At 38.8% G+C, this 27115-nt stretch overlaps 1 protein-coding gene across 4 annotated transcripts in view; it reads left to right on the forward strand.

Moving 5' to 3' along the window:
- The window catches only part of NLN (neurolysin), a 98096-nt gene that overhangs the window by 54860 nt on the left and 16121 nt on the right, over nt 1-27115 (forward strand). For all 4 annotated transcript variants that reach the window (XM_029942338.1, XM_029942339.1, XM_029942341.1 and 1 more), the window contains 6 exons: nt 1065-1172; nt 4720-4822; nt 5464-5624; nt 13046-13181; nt 14152-14518; nt 18580-18781. In XM_029942338.1, the coding sequence (XP_029798198.1) occupies nt 1065-1172; nt 4720-4822; nt 5464-5624; nt 13046-13181; nt 14152-14518; nt 18580-18781 (1077 nt within the window). The remainder of the gene's footprint in view (nt 1-1064; nt 1173-4719; nt 4823-5463; nt 5625-13045; nt 13182-14151; nt 14519-18579; nt 18782-27115) is intronic.

Raw genomic sequence — 27115 nt, forward strand, 5'->3', positions numbered from 1 at the left:
GTAAACAATTACAGAATTATTGCAGCAGAAACCTTGCACCAACAGTCTAAAATGCAGTCGCTAAAGCTGAACACTGTTCTTTCAAAGATGTACTTAGTTGGAAAAATACAAAGCTCGGGGTGGATAGCACAGGTCTTCATAGAGAGAGAGTACACCCAGTGGTAGGTCTCCAAGGCTCTTGAGACAGAAGTCCCTCATTGGCTCTAACCCAGACTGAATCCATTACACCTGCTGAAGCTGTCTGCAGTCCATTTCCTCCAAAGGACCATGAACTGACCAGCCAGCCAGATGTGCCATGTATATTATGCCACCTGTTTTGAAGAAACATCTGGTGTTTTTATTACCTTGCTATTGCCAGGGGAATTTTCCATTCTCTTCGAAGGTCCTCTGTTCTTTTGAGCAATGTTTGTGTTGCCGCATAAGGGTTCAAATGTTCTGTCCAGCTTTCTTCCTTTTTGTGCAGTGTTGACTCATTTTCCCCAGACACTTGTTCATATGCTGCTTGCTGTCGTCTCTTGATCTCTCTTGCCAAATGACAGTAAGGCATTTTTGAAGTGCTGGAAGCCTTTGGCTGGGGTTTTATCCAGCTGTCCTTGTTTGGTATCTTGGCAAGAGAATCCCACTCTCCCATTTGTGTAGAATTTGCCCATTATTTCTGTTCCTGCCTCTCAAGTGGAACCAGGTTAACCAAATGATAGAAAATTAAATCCAGATGATTTGTGATAAGGAATGTTTTATGAAAAAGACCATGGTAATAGAGAATGCTAAGAATGAGATTATGCAAATGTTTCTATTATCATGCTTTCAAGTAGTACAGGCACTCTTGATTCTGATGCAAGGCCAGGCAATTCTGGTTAGCTTTTTATTTATTTAATTTTTCCCTTCTAAATGAGCAAAGCTCACTTAAGCATAAAAGAAATTAGGTCTTCAAAAGAGCCTGCTCATAATCACCTGTGTGTTTCATAGCCCAACAGAGATGATGAATAAATTTGCTTTGGTCTCATAGTGGACAGTATACCCATGCACTTTTGTACAGAAACGGCTGTCACACTCTTTCCTTTCAGGAAACCTGTGATCTGAGTAAAATAAAACCTGAAGCCAGAAGATACTTGGAAAAGTCAGTTAAAATGGGAAAAAGGAATGGGCTCCATCTTCCAGAACAAGTACAAAATGTGAGTTTATGTTTCTTCTTCTTCTTTTTTTAATAATTTATTTTAGGGGCACCTGGGTGACTCAGTTGGTTGAGCCTCCGGCTTCGGCTCAGGTCAGTTCGTGGTTTCGAGCCCCACGTCCGGCTCTGTGCTGACAGTTAGCTCAGAGCCTGGAGCCTGCTTTTGGTTCTGTGTCTCCTTCTCTCTCTGCCCCTCCCCCTCTCATGCTCTGTCTCTCTCTGTATCAAAAATAAATAAAACATTAAAAAAATTTTTTTTTTTAATAATTTAAGTAATCTCCACACCCAACGTGGGGCTTGGACTCATGACCCCGCGATCAAGAGAGGCATGCTCTACCAACCGAGCCAGTAAACAGGTGCCCTGTTTACTTTTCTTACTGGGAAAAAAAAGAATAAGCAAAATACAACAACAACAACAACAAAAAACAGGGAAACAACACATTTGTAATACAGGAAATAAATAAAACAAATTCATTTACAATGTATTTGGTAGTGAGTGGTTTTAAATTCTGCACCTCCCCCCAAAAAAAATCTACAACTTTTGTTAACCTCATGGTGACTGACAACTCATAATTGTTTTTTTTAATTCTGTCTATTTTACATTTGTTTCATGTGTGCTGAGCTTATTGTCCCTATTTTATTTTACATTTTCTTAAAGCTGGTTCCAGATCTTAGTAGTTGATTTGCATCCTCAATCCCTTGGTCATACAGATATAGCACACACTGGTAATGAAATTTTTATGATGGAGAGGTTTTTTTTCTTTTAAGATTTTATTTAAATTCAATCTAGTTAATATGTAGTGTAGTATTAGTTTCAAGAATAGAATTCAGTGATTCATCACTTCCAGATAACACCCAGTGCTCATCACAAGTGCATTCCTTAATGGTCTATCATCCATCTAGCCCTTCCTACCACCCACTTCCCCCCCAGCCACCCTCAGTTTGTGCCCTATAATTCTCTTACTGTTTTCCTCCCTTTCTGTTTTTATCTTATTTTTCCTTCCCTTCCCCTGTGTTCATATGATGGAGAGTTTTAATACAAGCATGTTGGAATGGAATATCCTATGATTAATACAGTTGACCCTTGACAGCCTGACTGGCCGGGTGGGGACCCCCTGCAGAGTCAAAAATCCATATATAACTTCTGACTCCCCAGAAATGTAACTACTATAGTCTGCTATTGACCAGGAGCTTTATCCATAATGTAGTCAATTATCATGTATTTTGTAAGTTATATCTATTATATATTGTATTCTTAAAGTAAGCCAGGAAAAAAAAAGATGTTACTGGATGTTACTGAGAAAATTATAAGGAAGAGAAAAAAACATTAACAGTGCTGAAATTTATTTACTGAAAAAAAAAATATATATATGGATCCCGATGGTTCAAATCCCTCTTGTTTAAGGGCCAACTGCATACACACTTTAAAGGCAGAGAAATTAGCTTCTGAAAAGTGCTTCTCAAACTGTTGGGATTTTTATTTTTGTTTTTAGTTGTTGCTGTTTGTTTTTTTGTCTAATGCTAATCATAACGTCCAGTTTAGTAAACGCAGCTACAGAATTAACTCATTCTTCTTGGACAGGAAATACAACCCATGATTTGTTTCCAGGTCACTCTTATAAGCAGTAGAACAGGAAATAAATTTGAAAGACGTCTAAACAAAGTGATGTTCAGCATAGTAGATACAACTGAAGGTACTACTGATATGCAGGTACCTTTCTATCACCCAGATGCCCTTTGAACACCTTGTATTGTCTTCAGCCTAGATAGGGAGAAATGTGACTGATCTCACTTACCTGACCTTTTGTCTTCCTGGTCAGTCATCACTTTTTTGGGGGGCATGAATACCGTATTAGTTAAAATATGTTTATCTACAACTCACATAATCCTATTGGCACACTTTAAACAACAGAAGAGATTTGTTTGTATACCTCTAAGGTCCACCATCCACAAGGACATAGAGAAGCCTCCATCAAACCTCCCCTCATGTCTTAGTGGCCCAGATTGGATCATATGCCAAATCCCAAATCTTTTCTTAGTGAGGATAATACCAGCCCTGGCTTACCTGAACCAGTCTCATCCCACAATTGGGATGGAATTACCTAACTGGAGTAGAATCATGTCCCTGGAACTTCAGATAAGATCAGGTTCCGCCCAGACTACATGGCTGCTATAGAATGAGGGAGAGGGGGAGGGAGTTTAGGGTGACAACCAGAGTATCCAAAAAGAGTATTGCACAATGTGTGTTAAGTGGGCAGATTCAAATTTAGTGGGCAACAGAATTATCTGGAAAGCTTTTAAAGTTCTGAGACCAGAGCTTCATGTCTGAGAGTTTGTGTTTTCATTGGTTTGGTGTCATTCTCAAGAATATGAATTTCTGGGGCACCTGGGTGGCTTAGTTGGTTGAACATCCAACTTTTGATTTCAGCTCAGGTCATGAGCTCATGGTTGTGAGATCAAGTCCTGCTTCGGGCTCTACACTGGGTGTGGAGCCCATTTAAGATTCTCTCTTTCTCTTCCTCTACCCGCCTCTCTCTCTTCTTTCTGTCAAAAAAAAATTAATAAGCATTTCCAATAAATTCCCAGGTGATATTGAGGCTTCTGGTGAGAGCCATGCTTTGAGAACCATTATGGTTTATGTTCATTATCTGACATTTTTAGAAGATGGGAGAGGTTAATAAAAATGTTTCATGTTTTTTCTTGTGGTTTCTTTTTTTTTTTTTTTTGCTTCCTTTTATTTCCTAACTAATAGTTTTTACACAAATGTTAGGTCCCATAAATCACCTTAGTTTACAAAGCTCCATGACATTAAGATAAAACCTTTTTTCTAAAGCAACTATAGAATTAATTATGCACGTTTTATCTCTTGGCTTACTTTAGCACCAAATACTGATTTCTACATTAAAACTTTGTATTGGAAAAGATTAGAAATATGTTAATTATCATTAGGCTACTAGATTCATCCATTCACCCAGTAACTATTTATTTTGTGTATATACTATGTGCCAGAGTGTGCTTTGACCATCCCTCCTAAATTTATTTAATTCTTACAAGTTTACAACTAATTTCTAATGCATCACTGGAATTGCTTTTTTGTACACGTTGCATACAGATTCTTGTGGACACAGCAGAGAAGACTGCAAGGAAACTATTTGATCAAGCATGTCTGTATTTTTTTAATGTTTGTTTATTTTGAGAGAAAGAGAGAGGGAGGGAAGGAGGGTGGGAGCGCACACGCACAGCAGGGGAAGGTCAGTGGGAGAGGAGGAGAGAGGATCCTAAGTAGACTTTGCACTGTCAGCATGGAGGCTGACATAGGGCTTGAACTCACAAACCATGAGATTAAAATCTGAGCTAAAAATCAAAGTCTGATGCTCAACCAACTGAGCACCCAGGCGCTCCTCAAGGTATATCTTTTAAAATGTACTTCCGAATGGTTGGGTATAGAAGCCAGTCTGCATAGAAAAGTGAAACTTACTTGACCAATGGCAATAAAAATGAAAGTCTCATTTTACTGTTCTTGTTCTGTGTTTATATCTGGTATTCAGGAAATCAAAGCAATGAAGAAAAGAATGAGTGAGCTATGTATTGACTTCAACAAAAATCTCAATGAGGATGATACCTTCCTTGTATTTTCCAAAGCAGAACTTGGTAAAATCCTGTGGTTTTTTTGTTTTGTTTTGTTTTTTCTGGGATAAATAATATAATTTAGGCAAATAATGTTACCTCACAATTTGCTAAATCAGAGTTGAAAGATTTCTTTAAAAAATGAACCAGTACCTTCTACAGAGCACATCACCCTTTCTACAGAAAAGACAACCAAACCATGACTAAATTTTATGCTAATAAGAGTGTATACTATTTCTAGAGACAGTATAAAGGAGATTTCATAATATTTCTTGGTAACTTACACTGGTGTTTAACAGCCTTCAGTGCCTTGAATTTTTTTTTTGCCTTATAATGTCCCCTACATTGTCACATAACCAAGTGTTTTCTTAATCTGTTCTGGGTCTTTCTTGGCTCAATTTTGCCTGTTCTCCATCAAAACACCATCTGCACCAGTGCACTGAAGCCTATTTATGTTTTGAATTACCACCTCCTAAGCCACCTGTCTTCTAACTATCACCCCCAAATCCAGTAACAGCCAAATGATATTATAAGAATTGTCATTATTGTACTTGAATTTCAATTACTCTGCAGAATTCCTAGAGTTTCTTAAAGGCGCCATGCCTATGCTAAATCAACCAATAATGAGTGGAAAAATTGATGTATGAGAAAATGATTTTTTGCAGGTGCTCTTCCTGATGATTTCATTGACAGTTTAGAAAAGACGGATGATGACAAGTATAAAATTACTTTAAAATATCCACACTATTTTCCTGTCATGAAGAAATGTTGTATCCCTGAAACCAGAAGGAAGATGGAAATGGCTTTTAATACGAGGTGCAAAGAGGTACTCTAAATGTTTGCTTTTGTCTTTATGAAAGACTTTAAGAAAAACGTTTGCTTTGTTTACCAGTGTCCAAGTTAGCTCAGAGACCAGTACGCCTATTTGTGTATTATGCCTCCTAATTCCTGAAGGCTTTTAGCTTTTCCCTTGTTTGTTGGCAGCCTTGGTGTGGCCATAGTCTAAGCTGTTCTAATAAAAATAGAATGGGTTAAATAAACTAAAAGTTGTATTCTTCTAGTAAGTCACTAGTGAAGGGCTGGTAGAATATCTCTCTTTCTTCAATAAGTGACTTCCAAGTCCATTCCAGCTGTCACCATTTCCCAGCCTGTTGGGAAGAAAGAGCATAAAGGACAGAGACAGCACTTGTAAGAAAACCTGGAAATGACATACGTCAACTCCATTCACATCCCATTGACTCAAGATTCTTTCATCTAGCCTTGTCTGTCTGCAGGAGAACCTGGGAAATGTAGTCTTCAGTCGGCATTTATTGGCTCAGCTGAGTGGATTCTATTACCAAGAAAAGAAGAATGAGAAGTGCATTCTCAGAGTCAACTAGTCAATTGTCTACAGTCGGGCTTTCAGATAACTCCTTTTTTTCCCCACATATAGAACCTGTTCACCATATGTCAGAGGCTAACCAGTTATTGCCTTGAGCTTAAACACCAGGGTGTCTGGAGTCCTCCCCACTCATAGCTTCTCATTATCTAGCACCTGTGAAAGAGACGGCGAGTTTTCTGGTCCATTCATCCCTACTGTGCACACCCACTGGTAGAATAGGAAAAGAATAACCACACTAAAAACTCCTATTTGGTGTAAGAAAGAATGGGAAAGATAGGCCCATACCAATTTTCTTTTTTTTTATTATTATTTTTTAATGTTTTTTATTTATTTTTGAGAGACAGAGAGAGACAGCATGAGCATGGGAAGGTCAGAGAGAGAGAGGAAGACAAGGAATCTGAAGCAGGCTCCAGACTCTGAGCTAGCTGTCAGCACAGAGCCCGACGCGGGGCTCGAACCCACGAACCATGAGATCATGACCTGAGCCGAAGTCGGATGCTTAACCGACTGAGCCACCCACCGCCCCCATACCAATTTTCAAAAACTCTGGTGAAGTTTTTTGGATAGTTCCTTAAAGTTATTTGGGTTTTCTCCTAGCAGGAATTTGTTTTAGCAGTTGTACTCTATGATGCCTGGTTTTGCCTGCCAGAAATTCTTTCTTGCCTGTTACCCTCCGTGACCGTTTCCTGGGCAGCTACTGATAAAGTGCTGCTGATGCTGGTTTAAAGCCTGAGGATTGCTTTAGGGATCAAATAACCTCAAGCTTTTGTAGACTAAGCTCATGATGCCTTTGGTAATACAATTCCCTCAAAAATTTAGTAGGTTTATTGTCTGTTTGCTTCTAGTCAGATCCATGTTAAAATAATTACACCCAAATAATGTGTTTGGTCAGTAGTTCTTAAATCTACCAGATCTTTTTATATTGGCTCCTGTATCCTGTCCATCCTGCTTTTTCTCGATTTAATGAAGTCCGCTTCAGGGCCTTCTGAAACAGTATGCTTGAGGAGGAAGGCAACATTCTCAAACTAATCTCTATAATTCAATAACTCTGAGTGACCATCTTTCCTCCTGATGTTAGAGGAGTACAGAGCAATCGACTTTTCTAGCCATCTGAAGGCCCAGATTGTAGGTCAAAGACAGAACCTCTGCTGGCAGAAGTCTTTTCCTTGCATCTTTGGAAACTGATCAGTTATCACTTGAGAACTTGAGTTCATCTCTGTCATACAGCCATTCTAAAAGCCACAAGTAACAGCAAACATGCACCAATATTATTAGTTTTCCAACAGTTCCCCTTGAGCTGAGACTCCATAGGTAATTGCCCTGCCTTCCAAGTAATGACATGAAATAGCTTTGACAGATGTTACCCGGGGAGTATGAGGACTGTCACCCACCCAGCCTGCGTTGTCTTTGTCCTTAACTTCCATTCCTGTACATTTTCACTTATAGCAGTACTCTATTCCTAACATAACCTCTGAGGGTTTATACAGAAGCCAGCCAAAAGCATAGTGACTCAAATAAGATAAAAGTTGTTTCTTGAGAAAGGATTAGTGGTTGGCAAAGGTTGGGGACACTGGAGAATTACTGTTTAACAGTTACCAAGTTTCCATTTGGAGTGCTGGAAAAGTTCTGGAAACAAATACTGGTAGTGGTTGCACAATAGCGTGAATGCAGTTTGTGCTACTGAATTGTACACTGAAAAATGGTTAAAATGGGAGTTCCAGCAGGAGTGGGAGGAGAGAGCTGACTGCAGAGAGCCCTGAGCAGCCCAGCCCCCGCTGGCCAGTTCCCATCCCACCGGAGGGGCGCAGCTGCCTCAGCCAGCCCAGTCACCATCATGGCCACAAGGAGCAGGGAGAGGGCGGCCCAGCCCTCAACCGCCCTCTGCCTGTCTGCAGACCCCAGGCCCCTTCACCTCTGTGGTCAGCAGAGACAGGTTATCACAACGAAGATTTTCGAACAGTCAAGTGGTTCAGTGTAAGAAAAGATTATGGTTTCATCAACAGGAATGAGATCACGGAAGTTGCGTTTGTACTCCAGACTGCCGTAAAGAATAACCCAGGGTGCATGTGCCTGAGTGGCTCAGTGGGTTAAGCATCTGACTCTTGATTTCAACTCAGGTCATGATCTCATGGTTGTGGGATCAAGCCCCACATTGGGATTCTCTCTCATTGAGATTCTCTCTTTCTCTCTGTCCCTCTCCTCTGCTCATGTGCTCTCTCTTTCTCCTTCTCTCAAAATAAATAAACATTAAAAAAAAAAAAAAAGGAATAACCCAGGGAGGTACCTGCATAGTGTAAGAGAGGGGGAGATTGGAGTTTGATGTTGTTGGAGGACCAAAGGGTATGGAGGCGGCAAATGTTGACAGGCGCTGGTGGAGCCCCAGCGCAAGGCAGTAAATACACAGCTGGTGCTAAATGTTACTGATGCTCTCTGTCGTGGAGCTCCTCCCCCCCCCCATGGAGTGGGGGATGAAGGAGGGCTGGAACAGTGCTCCCGAAGGCCAGGCCCACCACGCCCTCCCTCCCCCCCACCGCAGGCCATGGTTCCTATCTGGCAGGGGTAACGACCAATCTTAACAACCCTCTTTTGCAGGGAGAAGTGCTGGAGGGCACTGGGAAGCAGAGTGAGGGGAGAGCAAAGCAGATCAGTGAGATAGTATGGGATTACAGACCCCAATTCCGCAGGGGTCCTCCTCACCAGAGACAGCCTACAGAGGATGGCCGTGAAAAGAGTAAGGAAAACCAAGATGATATCCAGTGTCAGGCGCCACCTCAGGGTCACTGCTGATGCAACTTCAGTGACCCATACAGACTCCCAGAAAACCCTAAACCACAAGATGGCACAGAGACAAAAGCAGCCAAATCTACAGACTGAGAAATAGTCAGCTGGTTATCTTCTCTACCACCATGCAGTTTAGTCCTTCAACAAGAAGTGAATATGAAATTCCAACAATAAGAAATGAACAAGGAGTGCCAGGTTGGCTCAGTCAGTTAAGTATTTGGCTCAGGTCATGATCTCGAAGTCATGAGTTTGAGTCCTGTGTTGGACTCTATGCTGACAGCTCAGAGCCTGGCGCCTGCTTCAGATTCTGTCTCCGTCTCTCTGCCCATGCCCTGCTTGGTCTGCGTGTGTGTATCTCTCTAAAATATAAAAAATAAAACAAAAAAAAAAAGAAAGAAAGAAATGAACAGAAGATTGGAGCTGAAGACCTGAAGTGTTTGTCTTTTGCCCATTGAACAGATAACTAGAACTTCTAATCTGTTTTTTCTATATAGCATGGGGTTTTTATTATTTTTACCTAAAGATGTCTCTTTTTGGTATGACCAATTTTTTTTAAGCTTGATTTTTCTCACTATGCCTTTAAAGGTTTTTTTTTAATTTTTTTTAATGTTTTTTGTTTTAATGTATTTTGATACAGAGAGAGACAGAGCATGAGAGGGGGAGGGGCAGAGAGAGGAGGAGACACAGAACCGGAAGCAGGCTCCAGGCTCTGAGCTAGCTGTCAGCACAGAGCCTGATGTGGGGCTCGAACCCACGAACGTGAGATCTGACCTGAGCCGAAGTCGGAGGCTTAACCGACTGAGCCACCCAGGCGCCCCAATGCCTTTAAAGGTTTTTAAGCTGTTTCTTGTCAAGTTGAGATTTTTAAGAACCTCATTCTTAATAGGTTATGAAAGTTTACAACTTGATTTTTTGAAAAAGCCAAGAATTGGCAAGCACCTGTTAGTAAAGGTCTTAAATAACTTTTAAATTGTTAATATCGCATATTTATGGTATGTATGTTTTACCACAATTCTTTTAAGTTTATTTGGGTTTTTTTTGTTGTTGTTGTTGTTTTTTTAGAAAAAGAGCATGAGTCTAGGAAGGGCAGAGAGAGAGAGGGGGACAGAGGATTCAAAGCAGACTCCAGGCTCCACGCTGATAGCAGTGAGCCTGTCGCAGGGCTCAGACTCCCATACTGCCAGACCATGACCCAAGCCAAAGCTGGATGCTCAACCAATTGAGCCATCCAGGTGCCCCTGTTTTATACAATTTTTAAGGAAATGTTTATTTCTGTTGCAAGTAACAGTACAGAGATGAGTGATCCACACTGAGAGGGACAGTTCTGCCATCCTCAGTATTATGGCTTTTGTGGTCATTACTTTCTGCATTTAACAGCAGTCAGTATAAATATCTATAAAAGATAACCCAGGAATTTGACTCATCACCTCATTGGCAGTCCCTTTTTCCATTGTATATCACATGGCCACTAGTTTTGAAGGAAAGATAGGGTTCCATGTGTCCAACAAAACCTCAGGAAATTCTGTTACTAAAAGAAAGAATGGAGGAGAGTGGATACTTGGAGAAAACTGCAAGTCCAGAGAGGTCTAGAAAACTGAAAGAGATCGAAGAAAAACTCAAACTAGTTAATTTTATTATCTTTTTCCCACCCACCTCCCTCCTCAAACTAGTTAATTTTAGAACTGAAGAATTATATTACATGTTTCCATGCTAGTTTTTCTTTATTATTATTTTAGACAGTTTGTGAGCAGGGGCAAGGGGCAGAGGGAAAGAGAGAGAGAGAAAGAATCTTAAGCAGGGCTCCATGCTCAGCACAGAGCTCAATACAGGGCTCGATTTCATGACCCTGGGATCATGATCTGAGCCAAAATCAAGAGTTAGATGTTGAATTGACTAAGCGTCCCAGGTGTCCCTCCATTCTAGTTTTAAAATAATGATAACTATAATAAATAGTTATATAGTATTTGCTCTTGTACCAGGCACTTTTACTGTATACTTGACCTCTACTCTTACTTGAATCTTCATTATCACAGTGACTTAGCTACTTTTATTATCTACATCTTACAGATGAAAAAATGAGGCCTGGAAAGGTTAAAGGACTTCCCAAGGTCAAACAACTAATAAATGGTATAGCCTAATTATGAACCCAGGTAGACTAACCTCAATGTGTGATCTTCCTTAGAAACATGACTGTAAATGCATTTGCTGATTTAATCATTGGGGGTAGTTTTTCTTCGGCCTCAACATTTAATTGCTTTTTCTATGGGATTACTCTTTCTTTTGTTGTTAAAATAAATAGAACAATATCATTATTTGTATTCTTAATTACATACAGAAACAAAAAAAAGTTATAATCTGAGACAAATCCCTGAAGCATTTATAAGAGAGTTCTATGGCATTAAGTCCATGTACGTTGTTAAGCAACCAACACCACATTATCTTTCCCAGCTAAGACTCTCTACCCATTAAACACTAATTCCCACTCCCCTCGCCCCCTCCCCGTGGCATCCACTGTTCTACTTCCTGGTTCTATGACTTTGACTCCTCTAGGAACCTCATGTAAGTGGAATCAGAATATTTATCATTTTGTGTCTGCCTTACCTTACTCAGCGTAATGTCTTCAAGGTTTATCCATGTTTTAGCATGTGTCAAAATTTATTTTCCTTTTTAATATAGAATAATATTCCATTATATGTATATACACATTTTCTTTTTTTTTTTTTTTAATAATTTTTATTTTTGAGAGAGATAGAGTGCAACCGGGAGAGGGGCAAAGAGAGAGACGCACACACAGAATCCGAAGAGGCTCCAGGTTCCAAGCTGTCAGCACAGATCCTGACACAGGGCTCGAACTCATGAACTGAGAGATCATGACCAGAGCCAAAGTCAGATGCTCAATCAACTGAGCCACCCAGGCTCCCCCACGTTTTCTTTATCTATTCATCCATATATGGACATTTGGGATGCTTTCGCCACTTGGCTAATATTCATATAATGCTGTAGTGAACACAGGTGTACAAGTATCTGTTTTGAGTTCTTCCTTCTACTCTTTGGGATATATATTCACAAAGGGAATTACTGGATCATGTGGTAATTATGTGTTTAAATTTTTGAGGAAGTACAATACTGTTTTCCATAGCAGCTATACTTTTTACATTCACATAAGTAATACACAAAGGTTCCAATTCTTCACATCCTCATTAGTACTGTTTTCTGTTTTTTTATAATAGCCATACTATATGTGAAGTTAAAGTGACAAATTTGTTTATATAAATATATACATATATTTATTTAACCACCAAAAAACTTTAACTTATATATATTTGTTACAGTCTTGTCAATGAAATTAAATGTGGAATCACTGTAGTCATTAACAATACATTTTAATACATTTTAACTTTTTTTTAATGTTTGTTTATTTTTGAGAGAGAGACAGAGTGTGAGCGGTGGAAGGGCAGAGAGAGAGACACAGAATCGGAAGCAGGCTCCAGGCTCTGAGCTGTCAGCATAGATACAGGGCTCAAAGTCATGAACCGTGAGATCATGGCCTGAGCGAAAGTCAGACGCTTAACTTACCGAATCACCCAGGCGCCCCAATACATTTTAACTCTTAAGTTTATAGTATCTGAAATTTTACTAAGACTTCATAGGAATCCCCTGAGGCTTAAAAGTCAATTATTTCAGAAATAAAATTGGATCATGATGTCTTTTAATGTTTATTTATTTTTGAGAGAGAGAGCACAAGCAGGGAAGAGGCAGAAAGAAAGGGGGAGACACAGAACATGAAGCAGGCTTCAGGCTGCTAGCTGTTAGCACAGAGCCCGGTGTAGGGTTCAAACCCATGAACTGTGAAGTCATGACCTGAACTGAAGTTGGACACTTAACTGCCTGAGCCACCCAGGCACCCCTGGATCAGGAGTTTTTTCAAATTCTGTAACACTGAAATGGAGTAATTTATTAGAAGTTTGAGATGGACTAAAAATATTTGACAGTTTACCAACCCCAAAATACATGTAATAACTTCCTTTTAGTTCTTTGGATCCAATAAATTATTAATCTTCATTTTTGTTGTTGTTTATTACTAGGAAAACACCATGATTCTGCAGCAGCTACTCCCACTGCGGGCCAAGGTAGCCAAACTCCTCGGCTACAGCACACACGCTGACTTTGTCCTTGAGATGAATACTGCAAAGAGTACAAGCCGTGTAATGGCCTTTCTAGGTTGGGCCTTTTTTAAATCTGTTGTGTATTTCCATTTTTCTTTGTCTTTGACTGTTTCACTGTTTTTGGCTAACTGTGTATATTCTTATTATGTATTTATCCTTTACAATTTGTCACATATGTAAGATAAACGTGTTTGGCTCTGTATAGGACATGGCAATTTGGGAGGGAGCCCCAGAGTGTGAGGTGAATGCAACAGGCTGAGGAGTGCTGTAAAGAGAAAGAAGGAAACTCAGGGAGCATACAAAGCGATGTTATTCTGAGTAAGCCTGTGAGAGAGTAGATGAAAGAGAGCAATAGGATACTCAGATGGGAATATGCCAATTTTAAATTAAAATAAATTAAGGAGAAAGTGAAATAGAATTAACCACAGTGTGTATGTATATATATATATATATATATATATATATATATATATATATATCCATCTAAAAAGTGGAATTGCTGTGTCCAAGTAAATGTTCTTCATAGGAAGGTATTAGTGATAAACCCATGGCTGTTAAAGGCGATGAGTAGTTTTTACTAATAGTGATCCCTGGTCACATCTGACTTATTTTCCCTGGCTTTTTGAGGAGCCTAATCTCATTCAAGAATAATCATGTAAATGAGCTGGTTGTACTATTGTTTTGTTTCCTGAATTATAACATTCTGGAGTCAGAGTTCTCTGAGATAAACTTGAGCTTTGTTGATGGTGTGAGGAAGTTGTGGCCTGGTTTGGCTAGTGCTAAAAAAAAAAATAGGAGGGCAAGGAGCCATGAAATAAATACCCTGAAAAGAACACCAGTGCTGTCATAATAGAGCCTGCTTTCCTTCCCTCCCTCCCTCCCTCTTTCCTTCCGCTCTTCCTTGCTTCCAATTATCTGTATCAAGTCGTCCACACAGGAAGCACCATGCTAAAACACCGGTATATATATGAATGTACCTGCCCCCAAAAACCGTAAATCACTAACTTTTCCCGCTTCCCTCACAGATGATTTAAGCCAGAAATTAAAACCCTTGGGCGAGGCAGAGCGAGAGTTTATTTTGAATTTGAAGAAAAAGGAATGTGAAGAGAGAGGTTTTGAATATGATGGGAAAATCAATGCCTGGGATCTCCATTACTACATGACTCAGACAGAAGAACTCAAGTACTCCATAGATCAAGAGATCCTCAAGGAATACTTCCCAATTGAAGTGGTCACTGAAGGCTTGCTGAACATCTACCAGGAGTTGTTGGGGCTTTCATTTGAGCAAGTGGCAGATCCTCATGTGTGGAATACAAGTGTTACACTTTACACTGTGAAGGATAAAGCCACAGGAGAAGTATTGGGGCAGTTCTACTTGGACCTCTATCCAAGGTACTGAGGGTCACGTTGTTGGAAGGAAGGAACCTTAGGGATTCAGTTCCTACCCAGATTAAGACTCTTGTCTTCCAGAGTTCTCTTGTGTGGTTCTCAGTAATGCGAGTAGAGATGCAGGCTCTGAAGCCAGCATGTCTGGTTCCAACACTTACTAGGCAACTTAATGTCTGTGCCTCAGTTTCTTTACCTATTTTATAGGTCCGATAAAACAGGAATATTAATTCTACCTGCTCTGTAGGGCTGGAAGGATAACATGATTAATGAAATGCAAAGCATTAATTGGAAGACTACCCAGCATATAGCAATTGCTGAATAAATGACAGTAAGAATAGCACAATCTTTGTAGTCACTCATACTGAGCTGGGATGCTTAAATGGCTTAACCTCTTTGAGACTCCATCTCTTCCTCTGTAGTATGGGGCTGGTGATTCCTTTATACGATTGTTCTGTACATTGGGCTATATGTGCATATCACTCAGGCTAGGTATTCAGCCAATGATAAGAATTCAAAATAATGTTGTCTCTGAAACATGTGGTAACTATGGACTCTGAGTAGACATGAAAGGATTTGAATCACTTTGTCTCTAGGCTGCGTTCTTTTTTTTCTTAACAGTTTTTTAATGTTTATTTATTTTTGAGAGACAGAGAGAGAAAGAGCATGAGCAGGAGAGGAGCAGAGAGAGGGAGACACAGAATCTGAAGCAGGCTCCAGGCTCTGACCTGTCAGCACAGAACCCAATGGGGACTCAAACCTACAAACCACAAGATCATGGCCTGAGCCAAAGTCAGATGCTTCACTGACTGAGCCACCCAGGCGCCCCTTAGGCTGCTTTCTAAATCAAAGCCAGCCTGCTAACCAATTACCAATTCATCTTACTAAATAGGCCAAAGGAAATTACAGTATCCCTCTAGTATAGTAGCACAAACAAGTTTTTAATCCACAGACTTCAGGTGACTTTGGGTCACTGCTGGGAAGGAGGCTGGATAACTATGCCATTCAGACAATGAACAGTTGTGTCTTATCCCAGTATTTTATGGACTTACTTTCACTTTTGATATAGTCCAAAAATAAACTCTTGTCAAATGTGGATGGGTCTATTTTTAATTAAAGAGTGTCAGCATACATTTTAAGCCAAGAATTCTTTCAGGGGAGATCCTTCAACAGTCTTCTATAACTGTCCTCCAGTTTTACTTCCAGGATCAAAGATAGCGGTTCTTGCCACCCCATCCTGCTGTCTCCCTGCCAACATATCATTGATTTCTTTCGAACTCTGAGATCTGGCCATTGCTACCAGCACCGGTATGGGGATCAGAAGCTGATCTCTTGTGAAAGTAGTGACCTACTTAACAATCACTTCCTCTCACTTTCCTGTCACTCCATAAAAGTGATATAGGGTAATTTGTTTTGTGACTCAGAAAGGGATAATTGGAATAAGTTTAAGAAAGTCGAGTTACTTTTAAATCACACTTCAATTTTTTTTTTATTGAATACTGAGATTCTCAAAAACAAAAAGAAAAGTATTCCAATGGTTCCAATATAAGATGCCTGATAAGGAAAGGAAATGTTTTTAAATTCCCATCATATTATAAACAATATGTGAAAAGGCAAAACCTCAGAATGAAGAATCCCTTAAAATGAAATGCATCAAGTTTAGTTTTTAAACTAAGGCGAAAGGCGAAAAGTGAAAGATTTATGTGATCTGAAGAGAAACCAGAGTATCAAGTTTAGTTTTTAAAAGGAAAGATTAAAAACCCCTCGGGGCACCTGGGTGGCTCAGTCAGTTGAGTGTCAGACTTTGGCTCAGGTCATGATCTCGTGGTTTGTGGGTTCAAGCCTCGCATTGAGTTTTTTGCTGACAGCTCAGAGACTGGAGCCTGCTTCAGATTCTGTGTCCCTCTCTCTGCCCCTCCCCCACTCAAAAATAAATAAATGTAAAAAAAAAAAAACCTCAATGCCACTGATTTTTAAATTGATAGAAAGTATTTGATTTTAAGCTATTCTGAGGCTTTACAAATTCTCCAAATATCTCAACCCTTGTCTCTGTAACACAGTAGCACTGATATTACTCTCAAATTAAGAGTACTTTCGAGGGAATGGGGAGAGAATACAACAGAATAAGCATGTTCCTAATTACTTTAGTTAGTTTTCCCCTGTTAAAAATAAGATTTATAGATCTCTTTACACATTTCCAACTAACTACACAAAATTCTTCCAGAAACAGTGATTAGCCCATTAAACAACCAGAAGGTTGGCTGACTGAAAATATTATGACTCTCATTGTACAGTTTCTGATATACATGTCCATGGGTTCTCTCCTCTCCTCTCTCTGCCTTCCCTTCTCATGTCCCTGCTCAGGGATGACTCACTCTGCCTGTTCAGTGGTCCAGCCCCACCCTCAGTAGTAGGTCTGGGCCTGCACTATGTCCCTGTCCTTCCTTCAGAGGTAGAGGTTTTTTCCTCTTCTCTTTTGAGGTGGCAGTAGGTTTTCACCAGTGCTGATAGGACAACAGGGTTTGTTGCCTTTCCTCCCAGAAGTAAGGCAGTGCTTCGTTCCTTCATCAAGGTGGAGGCCTCCTCCCCCAGGCCTGCATCAGGACCCATGCTCTCGGGGCTCTCCTCCTGCCACTATTCTCGTGTGTGTGTCCAGAGAGAAGACCCTGCAAATGGCTATATATATCTCTCTCCCAGTGGCTCCCAGTGGCTCCTGCTTTACTGGTCCACCATGACTGTTAACAATTTTGTTTTTGTTTTTTATAAATTTTTGTTTATTTTGAGAGTGAGCAAGCAGGGGAGGGGCAGAAAGACAGAGAAAAAGAGAGAGAGAGAGAGAGAGAGAGAGAGAGAGAGAGAATCCTAAGCAGGCCCTAAGCTGTCAGCACTGAGCCCAGTATGGGGCTCAAACTCAAAAACCGTGAGATATAACTGCAAGTTGGATGCTTAAGTCACTGAGCCAACCCGGTGCCCCTAACCATTTGTTAAAAGACTTTTCTTACTGGTGTTGGCAGTATTTGCCCCAGGTGAAAAAGTGCTTGCTTCCTCACTCCTCTCCTTAGAGTCATCTGTCTTAGATTGTAAGTTAGTTGATTGCCTTCCAATATCTGATGAATTCAAGAAAAGGTGTGATTTGGAGATTGTGCAGCATATTGTTGTACAGATACAGGAACAACACCTTTTCAAGCCTTATACCTCATAATAGAAGGCTGGAAAAGGCTATTTTATTTTATTTTATTTTATTACCTTGAATGGCATCAGCAGGGGAAGAAAAAGCCAGACAAACAATCACCAAGTAAAGATAACACAAAATATATGTATAAATCAAAACAAATCAAACTAAAAGCTCTACCCCAAACCTGAATATACTATTAGTCTTCTGAGAGAAAAAAAAAGAAGAAGAAGGAAACCTGCTTCTAGAATAAAGTCCAATTGCATATAGCTTTTGGAGAGACCATCATTAATACCCCATTGTCTAAGAAGAGACAACTTTATAGTATAATTTATGCTTTTTGCCAAGCTAACTAAAAGCATTCAGAAAGTCCTGACTAGTTTATAAAAGGAGCTCATTTAATTTTAAATACTTACTCTTACTTCCTTGAATAAAAGGAAAAACCTTATTGTCTTGTATTTGGTTTTTATCAATTTTAACTTTAAGAAAAAACTAGTTGGTGTATCAAACTATATCTTTACCTCAAGCTTGCTTCAACACAATTTAGTGTTTAGTGACACCATCTTTGAAGAAGAAAAACAAGATCCCATTAAAATAGATTAAACACTGAGCTCTATACTAGGTGTGGTGTATATTCTTAATTCTTACATTAAGATTTGTCAACAAAAGAAACCTTGGCAATATAATTCCTGTGAAGTGATAGTGGAGTTTTTATTTGCTTAGTTTTAGTTTGTCCATTTTAATAAAATGTTGACCTACTTTCTAAAGGGTGGATTACATGTTCCAAAGTGTCCTCTGGTATCAAATAAGACTTTTCATGACTGAGAGAGGTCACAGCAGTGTTGTTGCTAGAGAAAAGTGTCCCATTCTCACCAACAACGCTTCTGGTTCCCAGGGAAGGAAAGTACAACCACGCAGCCTGCTTCGGTCTCCAGCCGGGCTGCCTCCTCCCTGATGGGAGCCGCATGATGTCCGTGGCTGCCCTTGTGGTGAACTTCTCACAGCCAATAGCTGGTCGTCCCTCGCTCCTGAGACATGATGAGGTGCGGACTTACTTCCATGAATTTGGTCATGTCATGCATCAGATTTGTGCACAGGTGAGTGATTATTTTATAGTAAACCTACCACTTGCTTTTCTGGCTTCGTACTTTTTGTACTGCTGTTAGGTTCCTCCCATAACATGTTTTTTCAGAAGCTGAACATGCTCAGGAATTTCATAGGCCTTTTGTAAAGACATAGCATTTTTCTTATTGTGTCCTCTTTAACAGCATATTTTTACTAGGAGGGTGATTCACTGATCAGAGAGCTTCCCTGAAGACCAGCCGCCCTATGGAAAAATAAAGACGACTTACCATTAAGGGTTACAAATACTCTCTTTTTTCCTTTTAATTCTTTTCTTCTGCATAGGAATTTGTCGTAAGCCTCACAGATGAACTATGCTGTGATCTGTCTCTTCCACTTATTAACACTTCGTTTAGCTCAGTGATTTTCAATGGTCTCAGACTCTACTCCTTTCTTTAATGATAAATTATGTTGAAGCACATTCCCCTACTAACATCAAATCAAAATCATAGGTGATATTCTCTAACCAGGGGGAGAATTTGCCAAGAAGGGGGTGTGGGTGTGTGCAGTGGATTGCAACGCATTTCTCTTTATTTCTGAAAATGAAACGTACATTTTCTCTCAGCTTTGTAATACAGTTAGGTAAACTGGGCCCACACTATTCTAGGATAAACCATATGAACTTGTTCATTTTCAGCTGTTATTTGGCATATGAAAACATCAAGGTAGTAGTTTAACCTAACAGTTTAGAAAACTGATATTAACAGAAATGGAGGCACACTTTTCCAAATTTGAAATCTCTATGCATCTCTAAAGGTAAACCTTTTAATAAGAAACTTTTTGTTAGAATGATTTCAGACTTACAGAAAAATAGTACAAAGATAGTACAAAAATTGTCCAGGTATCCATCACCTTGTTTCCTCTACTATTAACATCTCGTGTTACTGTAATATATTTGTCACAACCAAGAAGCCAGTATTGCTACAGTACTCCTAACTATACTCAGCACTTTATTTTGATTTTACTCTTTTTTTCCCTGACAGTCTTTCTCCATACAAAGAATTTTTTAAATTGATATGTCCTCACTGAATGTAAAAGAAATACATTTTTATATTTTCCAAATAGTAATGCCTAGACATGACTATGTAGTAAGACTAAATGAAGTATTCATTATGAATAAAATCCAGTAGCAAAAACTGTAGACTGATAAATATGGTTTGTATTGTCAACTCAAGTCCTGGATTGGTATTTTCAAATGTCTTGGTTCGGGTTACTATAGCAGAATACCATGGATTGGTGGCCTATAAGCAATAGAAATTTATTTCTCAGTCAGCTCCACGGGCTGAACGTTCAAGTTCAAAGTGCTGGCAGATTAGGTGTCTAGTGAGAACCTGCTTTCTGGTTCAGAGATGGTGCCTTCTCAATATGTCTTCACATGGTAGAGAGGGCGGGGGAGCTCCCTGGGACCTCTCTTGTAAGGACACTAATCCCACTAATGGAGGCTCTACCTTCATGACTGAAGTGCCTCCCAAAGGCCTTATTTCCTACCATGGAGGTTAGGATTTAACATATGAATGGGGAACAGAGATATTCTGTATTGGTCTATAGCACCACTGATGACATGGTTCTCCAAAATGGTGAGCATCATAAACAAAAAAGCAACCTTGCTTTGGTTTACACAGTGGATCCCAGTAAAGAGTCCTGGAAATTAAAAGTGGGTAAAAAATACTTTACAGAAATATGTGCAGTGGAGTTAGTTTCTGGGCTCCTTAATTATTTTCACTTAGGTGAATGTCCAGTAAGACATGAATGGCATGCAGCATATGGGACTTGGTTTTTGTTTTTGTTTTTTTACCTGGCATGTACAATTCAGCCCTTGAACATCTAGCGTCCCTAGCCCTCAAAATCACTCCTAATCATTATAATGACCAAAAATGTACCCATGTAATTCCAAAATACCACTGTCACTGTTGTTTAAAAACTGTTTAGTTGTTTCAACATTTTATCTTTATGTTCTGGTATTTCCATATTTCTTTAAAAAAGACATAGAGAAATAAGATATGAATCTGTTCAGATAAGTAAGTCCTTATATACTGATATAGCCATTTCTACCCTGTGTTCATTTAAAGGAAGGAAATCTTTCAGAATAACCTAAATTTTCTTTCTTTCATAGTTTTAAAGTACTTTCACAGCTATAGGAGTCCTGAAATACTTATTTTCAGTCAGTGTCCATTCTGTGACTAACATTTCCTTTAGTTAGGATAAGTCTCGTTTTTATTTTTCTAAAATATTTTAATGAATAATGTATATTTTAGTTATATTAATATAATTATGATATTATACATAGATGAATATATAGTATATATTATGACTCAGAATATGTACTCATATACTAATGATAGTATATATGATGATGATATTGTTCATATATGGTGTCTCTTGAAACAATGGACTGTATTCAATTCTTAGAGTCTGCCTAACCTCCTTCATGAGCACAAAATGTGTCATAAGGTTAAATAGTATGTAGTACAATCCCTTGATGGGTCGTCTCCTCACAAGATTATCTTTGAAAAATTTGTCTGTTAATTCTTTCAAGTGTCCTGTAATGTTTTTAGAATTTCTAAAGATAAAATGTTGAATTACCATGTTGTATACCTGAAATTAATATAATATTAAATGTCCACTACACATCAATTTAAAAAAAAAATTTCTGGGTAATCTTATACAGAACCAATAATCACTACTTTTGTCTCAGAAGTACTGGGTGCAGGACCATTTTCTTGCAGCTCTATACTAATTCCAAAACCTTTTGTATTGACCTAAACTGGGTGGTAGTGAATAAAGAGTTGAATAGCTTGCATGTTCAGTAATACATCTGACTTCTCTAAGAAATACATAGTGAATTAAATTTGCCATACCTGTTCACTAGATTGATGTTAAAATAGAGCAGCTCAGTGTTTAGTTTCTGCACCTTGGCACTGTGCAAGATCGGTGACCAGAAGAGCTCACTGGAGCTTACCATAGTCATATTTAAATGTGCCTACAGGAACATCCAGTTTTGAAAAATGTAGGTGCACTAGTTCAATATGTCTACTATCTCATCATTCAGGAGATGAGTTTCACTCATATTTTCTTGTGTTTATACTCCTGGGTATATAATTTTGAAGGTAGCCATCACAGGGTGGTATCTTTAGTATCTGTTCCTATTTCTTGGCTTTATTGTGGTTTGGGCTCTCAGTACTATCACTGGCCTTTTGAACTTAGGTAGAAGAGAGAAGTAATGCTTCTTAATAGCTTCCATTGTGATTTCTGTGTTCATTTGTGCATTAAAAGCAATGATTTTTGGACTGTTAGAGATCATTATTTTAAAGCAACACATAATCATAATAAAGCCTCACTAATTCAAAGTGAAAGGGATGGAAGAACAGAAAAACTCCAAATTATTTAATTCCAAATAATGTGTTAATTTGGTCAAAAGTCTAATAGGGAGCTTCTCGTCTTGTGAATAAACCCTATAGCAGTCAGGAAGGCACTCTAGTGTTAACATAAGATCACTGCATTAAAAATCATCCATGTACTTGTGGGCCTGATTGTGTGACTTTTGGCAAGTTATTTCACCTCCTCTAGCCATCTCATTTTTCTTACTCATAAATGAAGACAACACTTCTCATACCTACTTTCCTGAGTTGCTAGTGAGATTTAATAATGTATGAAAGTTATTTGGGAAAGCATAAAGTACCATACATATTTGAAGTATTTTTCTAACTATATGTATACATAATGCAACCCTTTGGGGATCAATATGTCATAATTTAATAGGAAAAAGAGTCTATGAGGCAAAGTACTGTTGCTTACAGTTTAAGAGATTCGCAAATGCTTATCCCTCAGTGGATTTTGGGTGAAGATCTGTGGAAGGTGATTAGAAACCATGTTTGGCATTTTTCTGTTGCTCGAATGATTATTGCCTACTTGGAATTTTGATTCCCAAAGCCAGAACAGAATGAGCAGTGTATAGAGGATTATGTATGGTGGGATTAGTTGAAGAGAATATCTTTAGTATTAATACGGAGAAATAGATACTTGGAGGAAACCAAAGACAATCACGATCACATCAGTTGAGACCATACCTGGTTAGGCAAACTGGGCAGGCTAAGGATAATAACAGCCAAGGTTTGGTGAGCACTGTCCTTGTTCCAGACACTATAATCAGTGCCTTCCATTCATTAATTAATTTTATCCTCACAGTATTCCCCGAAATGGATTTACCAACCTACTTCTCGTATTACACTATTATTCCCCCCATTTTTAAGCAGATAAAACTGATACTGAAGAGGATTAAATGGCTCACCCACAGTCTGACTGTCACATCTTCACTACTTTATTGACTATAGCCATTTTTTGTGCTCTCCTTCTGTGCCCTGGGGACAGCACTATGTCATATGGTCAGAATTTGGTCTCCCAAGTATGTATTCCTGTCGGATTGACTTTTATCTCCTTGGCTTCTTAAGTGACCTTCTCTCTAAATCAATCATATGTAAGTATGTGTGGAATGAATGAGTTTATCTGGTTCTACATTACCCTCTGTGTAAGGTGACCTTTTAGGTTTTAGTCCTGAAGTACAGTGAACACTTATCAACAATCTTGTAGCCTCTCCTCCCTACTCCCAGCCCTGTACACTGTAAAACTTTCCATCATCAGTGTTACAAGCGATTTCTTTGAGAATCTCAATTTTGTGTGTTTATTTCTTTATATATACACACATGTGTACCCAGAACAAATGCTAAAGTCATAAACCAAATATTATGACCCATGCACGGTTTATTTCTATTTGGGGAAACACTTACTTCATTTGCTTTTTGTCATTTCTACACGTGTTTTTTTTTTTTTAAATAATTAAAAAAAGTTATTTTAGCAGAGAGGCCAAAGACATTTTTTTAAATGTTTATTCATTTTTGAGAGACAGAGACAGCGTGTGAGCAGGGGAAGGACCGAGAGAGAGAGGGAGAAAGAGAGGGAGACACAGAATCTGAAGCAGGCTCTAGGCTCTGAACTGTCAGCCCACAGCCAAGTGTAGGGTTCAATCTCATGGACCGTGAGATCATGACCTGAGCTGAAGTCAGACACTTAACTGACTGAGCTAACCAGGCACCCCTAGAAAAAGTTATTTTAAAAGGAGGCAAATGTTTAGTTAATTCCTTAGAAGCAGAGGTATTGATTATTTGTTGTGTCTGACATGTGGTAGGATAGGGTTCAAAAGAAAAATAAAAAGGAGATAATATCTGAATGTTTTGAGTAATTTGAGGACACAAAATGTAAAAATTAAAATTAAAAGAAGAATATTAGATTAAATGATATCAATTAAATATTTATTAAGTATTGAAAGAAGACTGTAAAATGGTGATGTTAGGTTGAGGCTAGGAGGTAAGTTGAAGTATGAGAATAAGAGAAAATATCTTAGAGTTGTTTTAGTTTGTGTCTTCATACAGAAATATCCTCCTGATTGGGGTGCCTGAGTGGCCCAGTCAGTTGAGCCTCCATCTTCCACTCAGGTCACAATCTCACGGTTGTGAGATTGAGCCCCATATCGTACTCTCTGCTTGGGAGCCTCTGTCCTCCTCTCTGCCCCTCCCCCAGCCATGTGCATGTATGTGCACTTGCTCGCTCTCAAAAATAAATAAACGTTAAATAAAAAAACCATTCTCTTCATACTTTCATTTATTTCACAAATATTTATTGACCACGTACAACTTTCTGGGTATGTGCTCCTTTTTGGAGATATAGTAGTGAACATGGCACACATATCCCTAAACTTCTTAGTATTTGAGTTTGAACTGAACTTTTACTTGTTTTTATATAAAAAGAAGGAATTTATATACAGGAAGGAGTAGTCAGGAAGGTATAGCCACCTTGGGGGAGAGCCTGTGAGTTCAAGATGGCAGTATTTACAACTTCTGCAGGTGATGTGTTGTTTCTCATGTCTTTTAAATCATGGTGGTGATACTGATCTGCTGAACTGTAGGGCTGCTGTGAAGATTAATAAGCAAGTCAACAAAGTATTATTCAGGGTCTCTTTATTACTATTATTACTTCCAGTGATGGCTGGGTTTATATGAAGTTGAAAGTATGAACTTTAACCCTGTACTTACAGCAAAATCTAGGAGACAGTGGCACTTTTCTTTTTTTAACACTTTGTTATATAAATTTCTGCATCACCCGTACATTTCGCGGTAAGTCAGACAGGTTGGGGTATCGAATGACTGCTAAGAAATCAGTAGGGAATCACTTCACACAGCCAAAGCCCATTCTCCTGAGTCCATTCTCCTTGCCTTTCCCTTTTCTAAACACAGTACACTTATTGATATCATCAGTTGCTTTTTCTTTGAGTTGGGATTTGGTATCATGAAGATAACACTTTAGTTACAGCCACTAAAATCAATCAGTCTCTTAATTAGAACCATAACCCATAAGACTTTGGTCTTTAAATACAGTAAAAGCCCACATGACTTTTGAGCTTTAGTTTATGTAATTTGGCTCCAGCTCTTGCTGTGTTGTATGAATTGAGAAGTTAAACTCTAGCATCAAGTCATCTGTTGTAAAAATCTATAGTGGTATATATTTTAGGCATTCTGTTGTCTGTTTAAAAAGATAATAAAGATAAATCTCATAGTTTTAGACAACTTTCTTCCCTTCAAGAACTTCTGACCAAACAGAAATCTAAGTTTACATTGTTTTCTAGGATTTTATTGTCAAAATATTTCTTGCCTCAGTAATGTTCTAAAACTCTTTGAAGTGTCACCCACAAAATGATTTGTTAATTGAATTATTTTGTGTTTATTTTACAATGCTCTGCTTTACCAGGGAAGTATATTAATATCAATAGTTATTATAGCCCATAAACTACTATATTTGACACCTTTAAATTGCTCTTACTGAAAACTATGTATTGGGGTGCCTGGGTGGCTCAGTTGGTTGAATATCTGACTCTTGATTTCAGCCCAGGTCATGGTCCCAAGGTCTTGGAATTGAGCCCCACTTCGGGCTCAAGGTTCAGGATGGAGCATGCTTAAGATTCTCTCTCCCCAGCCCCCTCTCCTGTTCGTGCACACTCACTCTTCTCTTTCTCTCTCTCAAATAAAATTTTAGGGGTGCCTGGGTGGCTCAGTCAGTTAAGCATCCAACTCTTGATTTTGGCTCAGATCATGATCTCACAGTTCATGAGATTGAGCCCAGTGTCGGGCTCTGTGCTAACCTTGAAAAGCCTGCTTGAGATTCTCTGACTCCCTCTCTCTCTGCCCCTCTCCCACTTGCAGCTTTCTCTCTCTCAAAATGAATAAAATTGAAAACTTTAAAAATAAAATTTAAAGTAATTTTTTAAAAAGGAAAACTATATAAAGGACTTTTTAGGATTGTTTGGAACCTGCAGTTTGATACTAGGGTGTAGTGTTTGCTAGCTGGTCAACAGTGAATAATAATTCAGCAGTGATGCTGTTTTGCATGTCAGACCCCCAGCAGGCTCCTACACCCAAAGACTTGTTCAGGATTTCTCTGTACACTTATACAGTGGCTGACTGTGGATTCTTTTCTTTTTAGAATTTAGTTGTTTGCTGGAAATTGAGCTTCTGAATTTTGTAGGTTCTTTGTCTTCCTCATTTGAAAAATATTTAAATGATCTTGCTCACAGGGCACACAGAGAAACAGCATGACTGACTTTCGGGAAATTAGTAAGCAGTAGGGTTATTTTTAGCTTTTACTCCTTGCAAACATTTCCTTTTGTTCTTTAGAAGACATTGTTGATCTGTTCATTCATTTGCTGTACTCTCCCCCGCCGCACCCCCCAGCCACCACCCAATGGCTTTGGGCAGAATGAGCCCTCTCTTCTCTACTCTGCATGACATAACTGTGTTCTTATTTTCTTCAGTTTCAACTCATCAATTATTCATTTGTTCATGTTTTTCTAGGTTCTGAAATACCACCACCACCACTTCCAAACACATACACACAGTATGTTGTTATTTGGAGTTAATGTATACCCTCATCTGCAAATGCTACCTGAAAAATATCCACACAAGCAGAATATACAAAATGTATATTTTTGTCAAAATATTGTATACTGGTAGCTGATGGTGTGATTTATTTGCCCTTATTTGCTCGGTTAGTACTTATTTAAAAACTGTAATTTTTAGAAAATCGTGCAGTTAGTATTACAGAATCAATCCCAAGTCCGGAGTAGATGGTTACAAAGGCTGACCTTTACATCCAGCCTCATGTTTGATCCTTGAAACAAATAGCTTCAAGTTTATAGAGGAAGGAGGATTTCTAAGGAAATACAACTGAAACCTTCCTTTTGCTCTTTTTTTAAAGGCGGGTTT

This window comes from Suricata suricatta, chromosome 6 (genome assembly GCF_006229205.1).
Source record: "Suricata suricatta isolate VVHF042 chromosome 6, meerkat_22Aug2017_6uvM2_HiC, whole genome shotgun sequence".
Lineage (NCBI taxonomy): Eukaryota > Metazoa > Chordata > Mammalia > Carnivora > Herpestidae > Suricata > Suricata suricatta.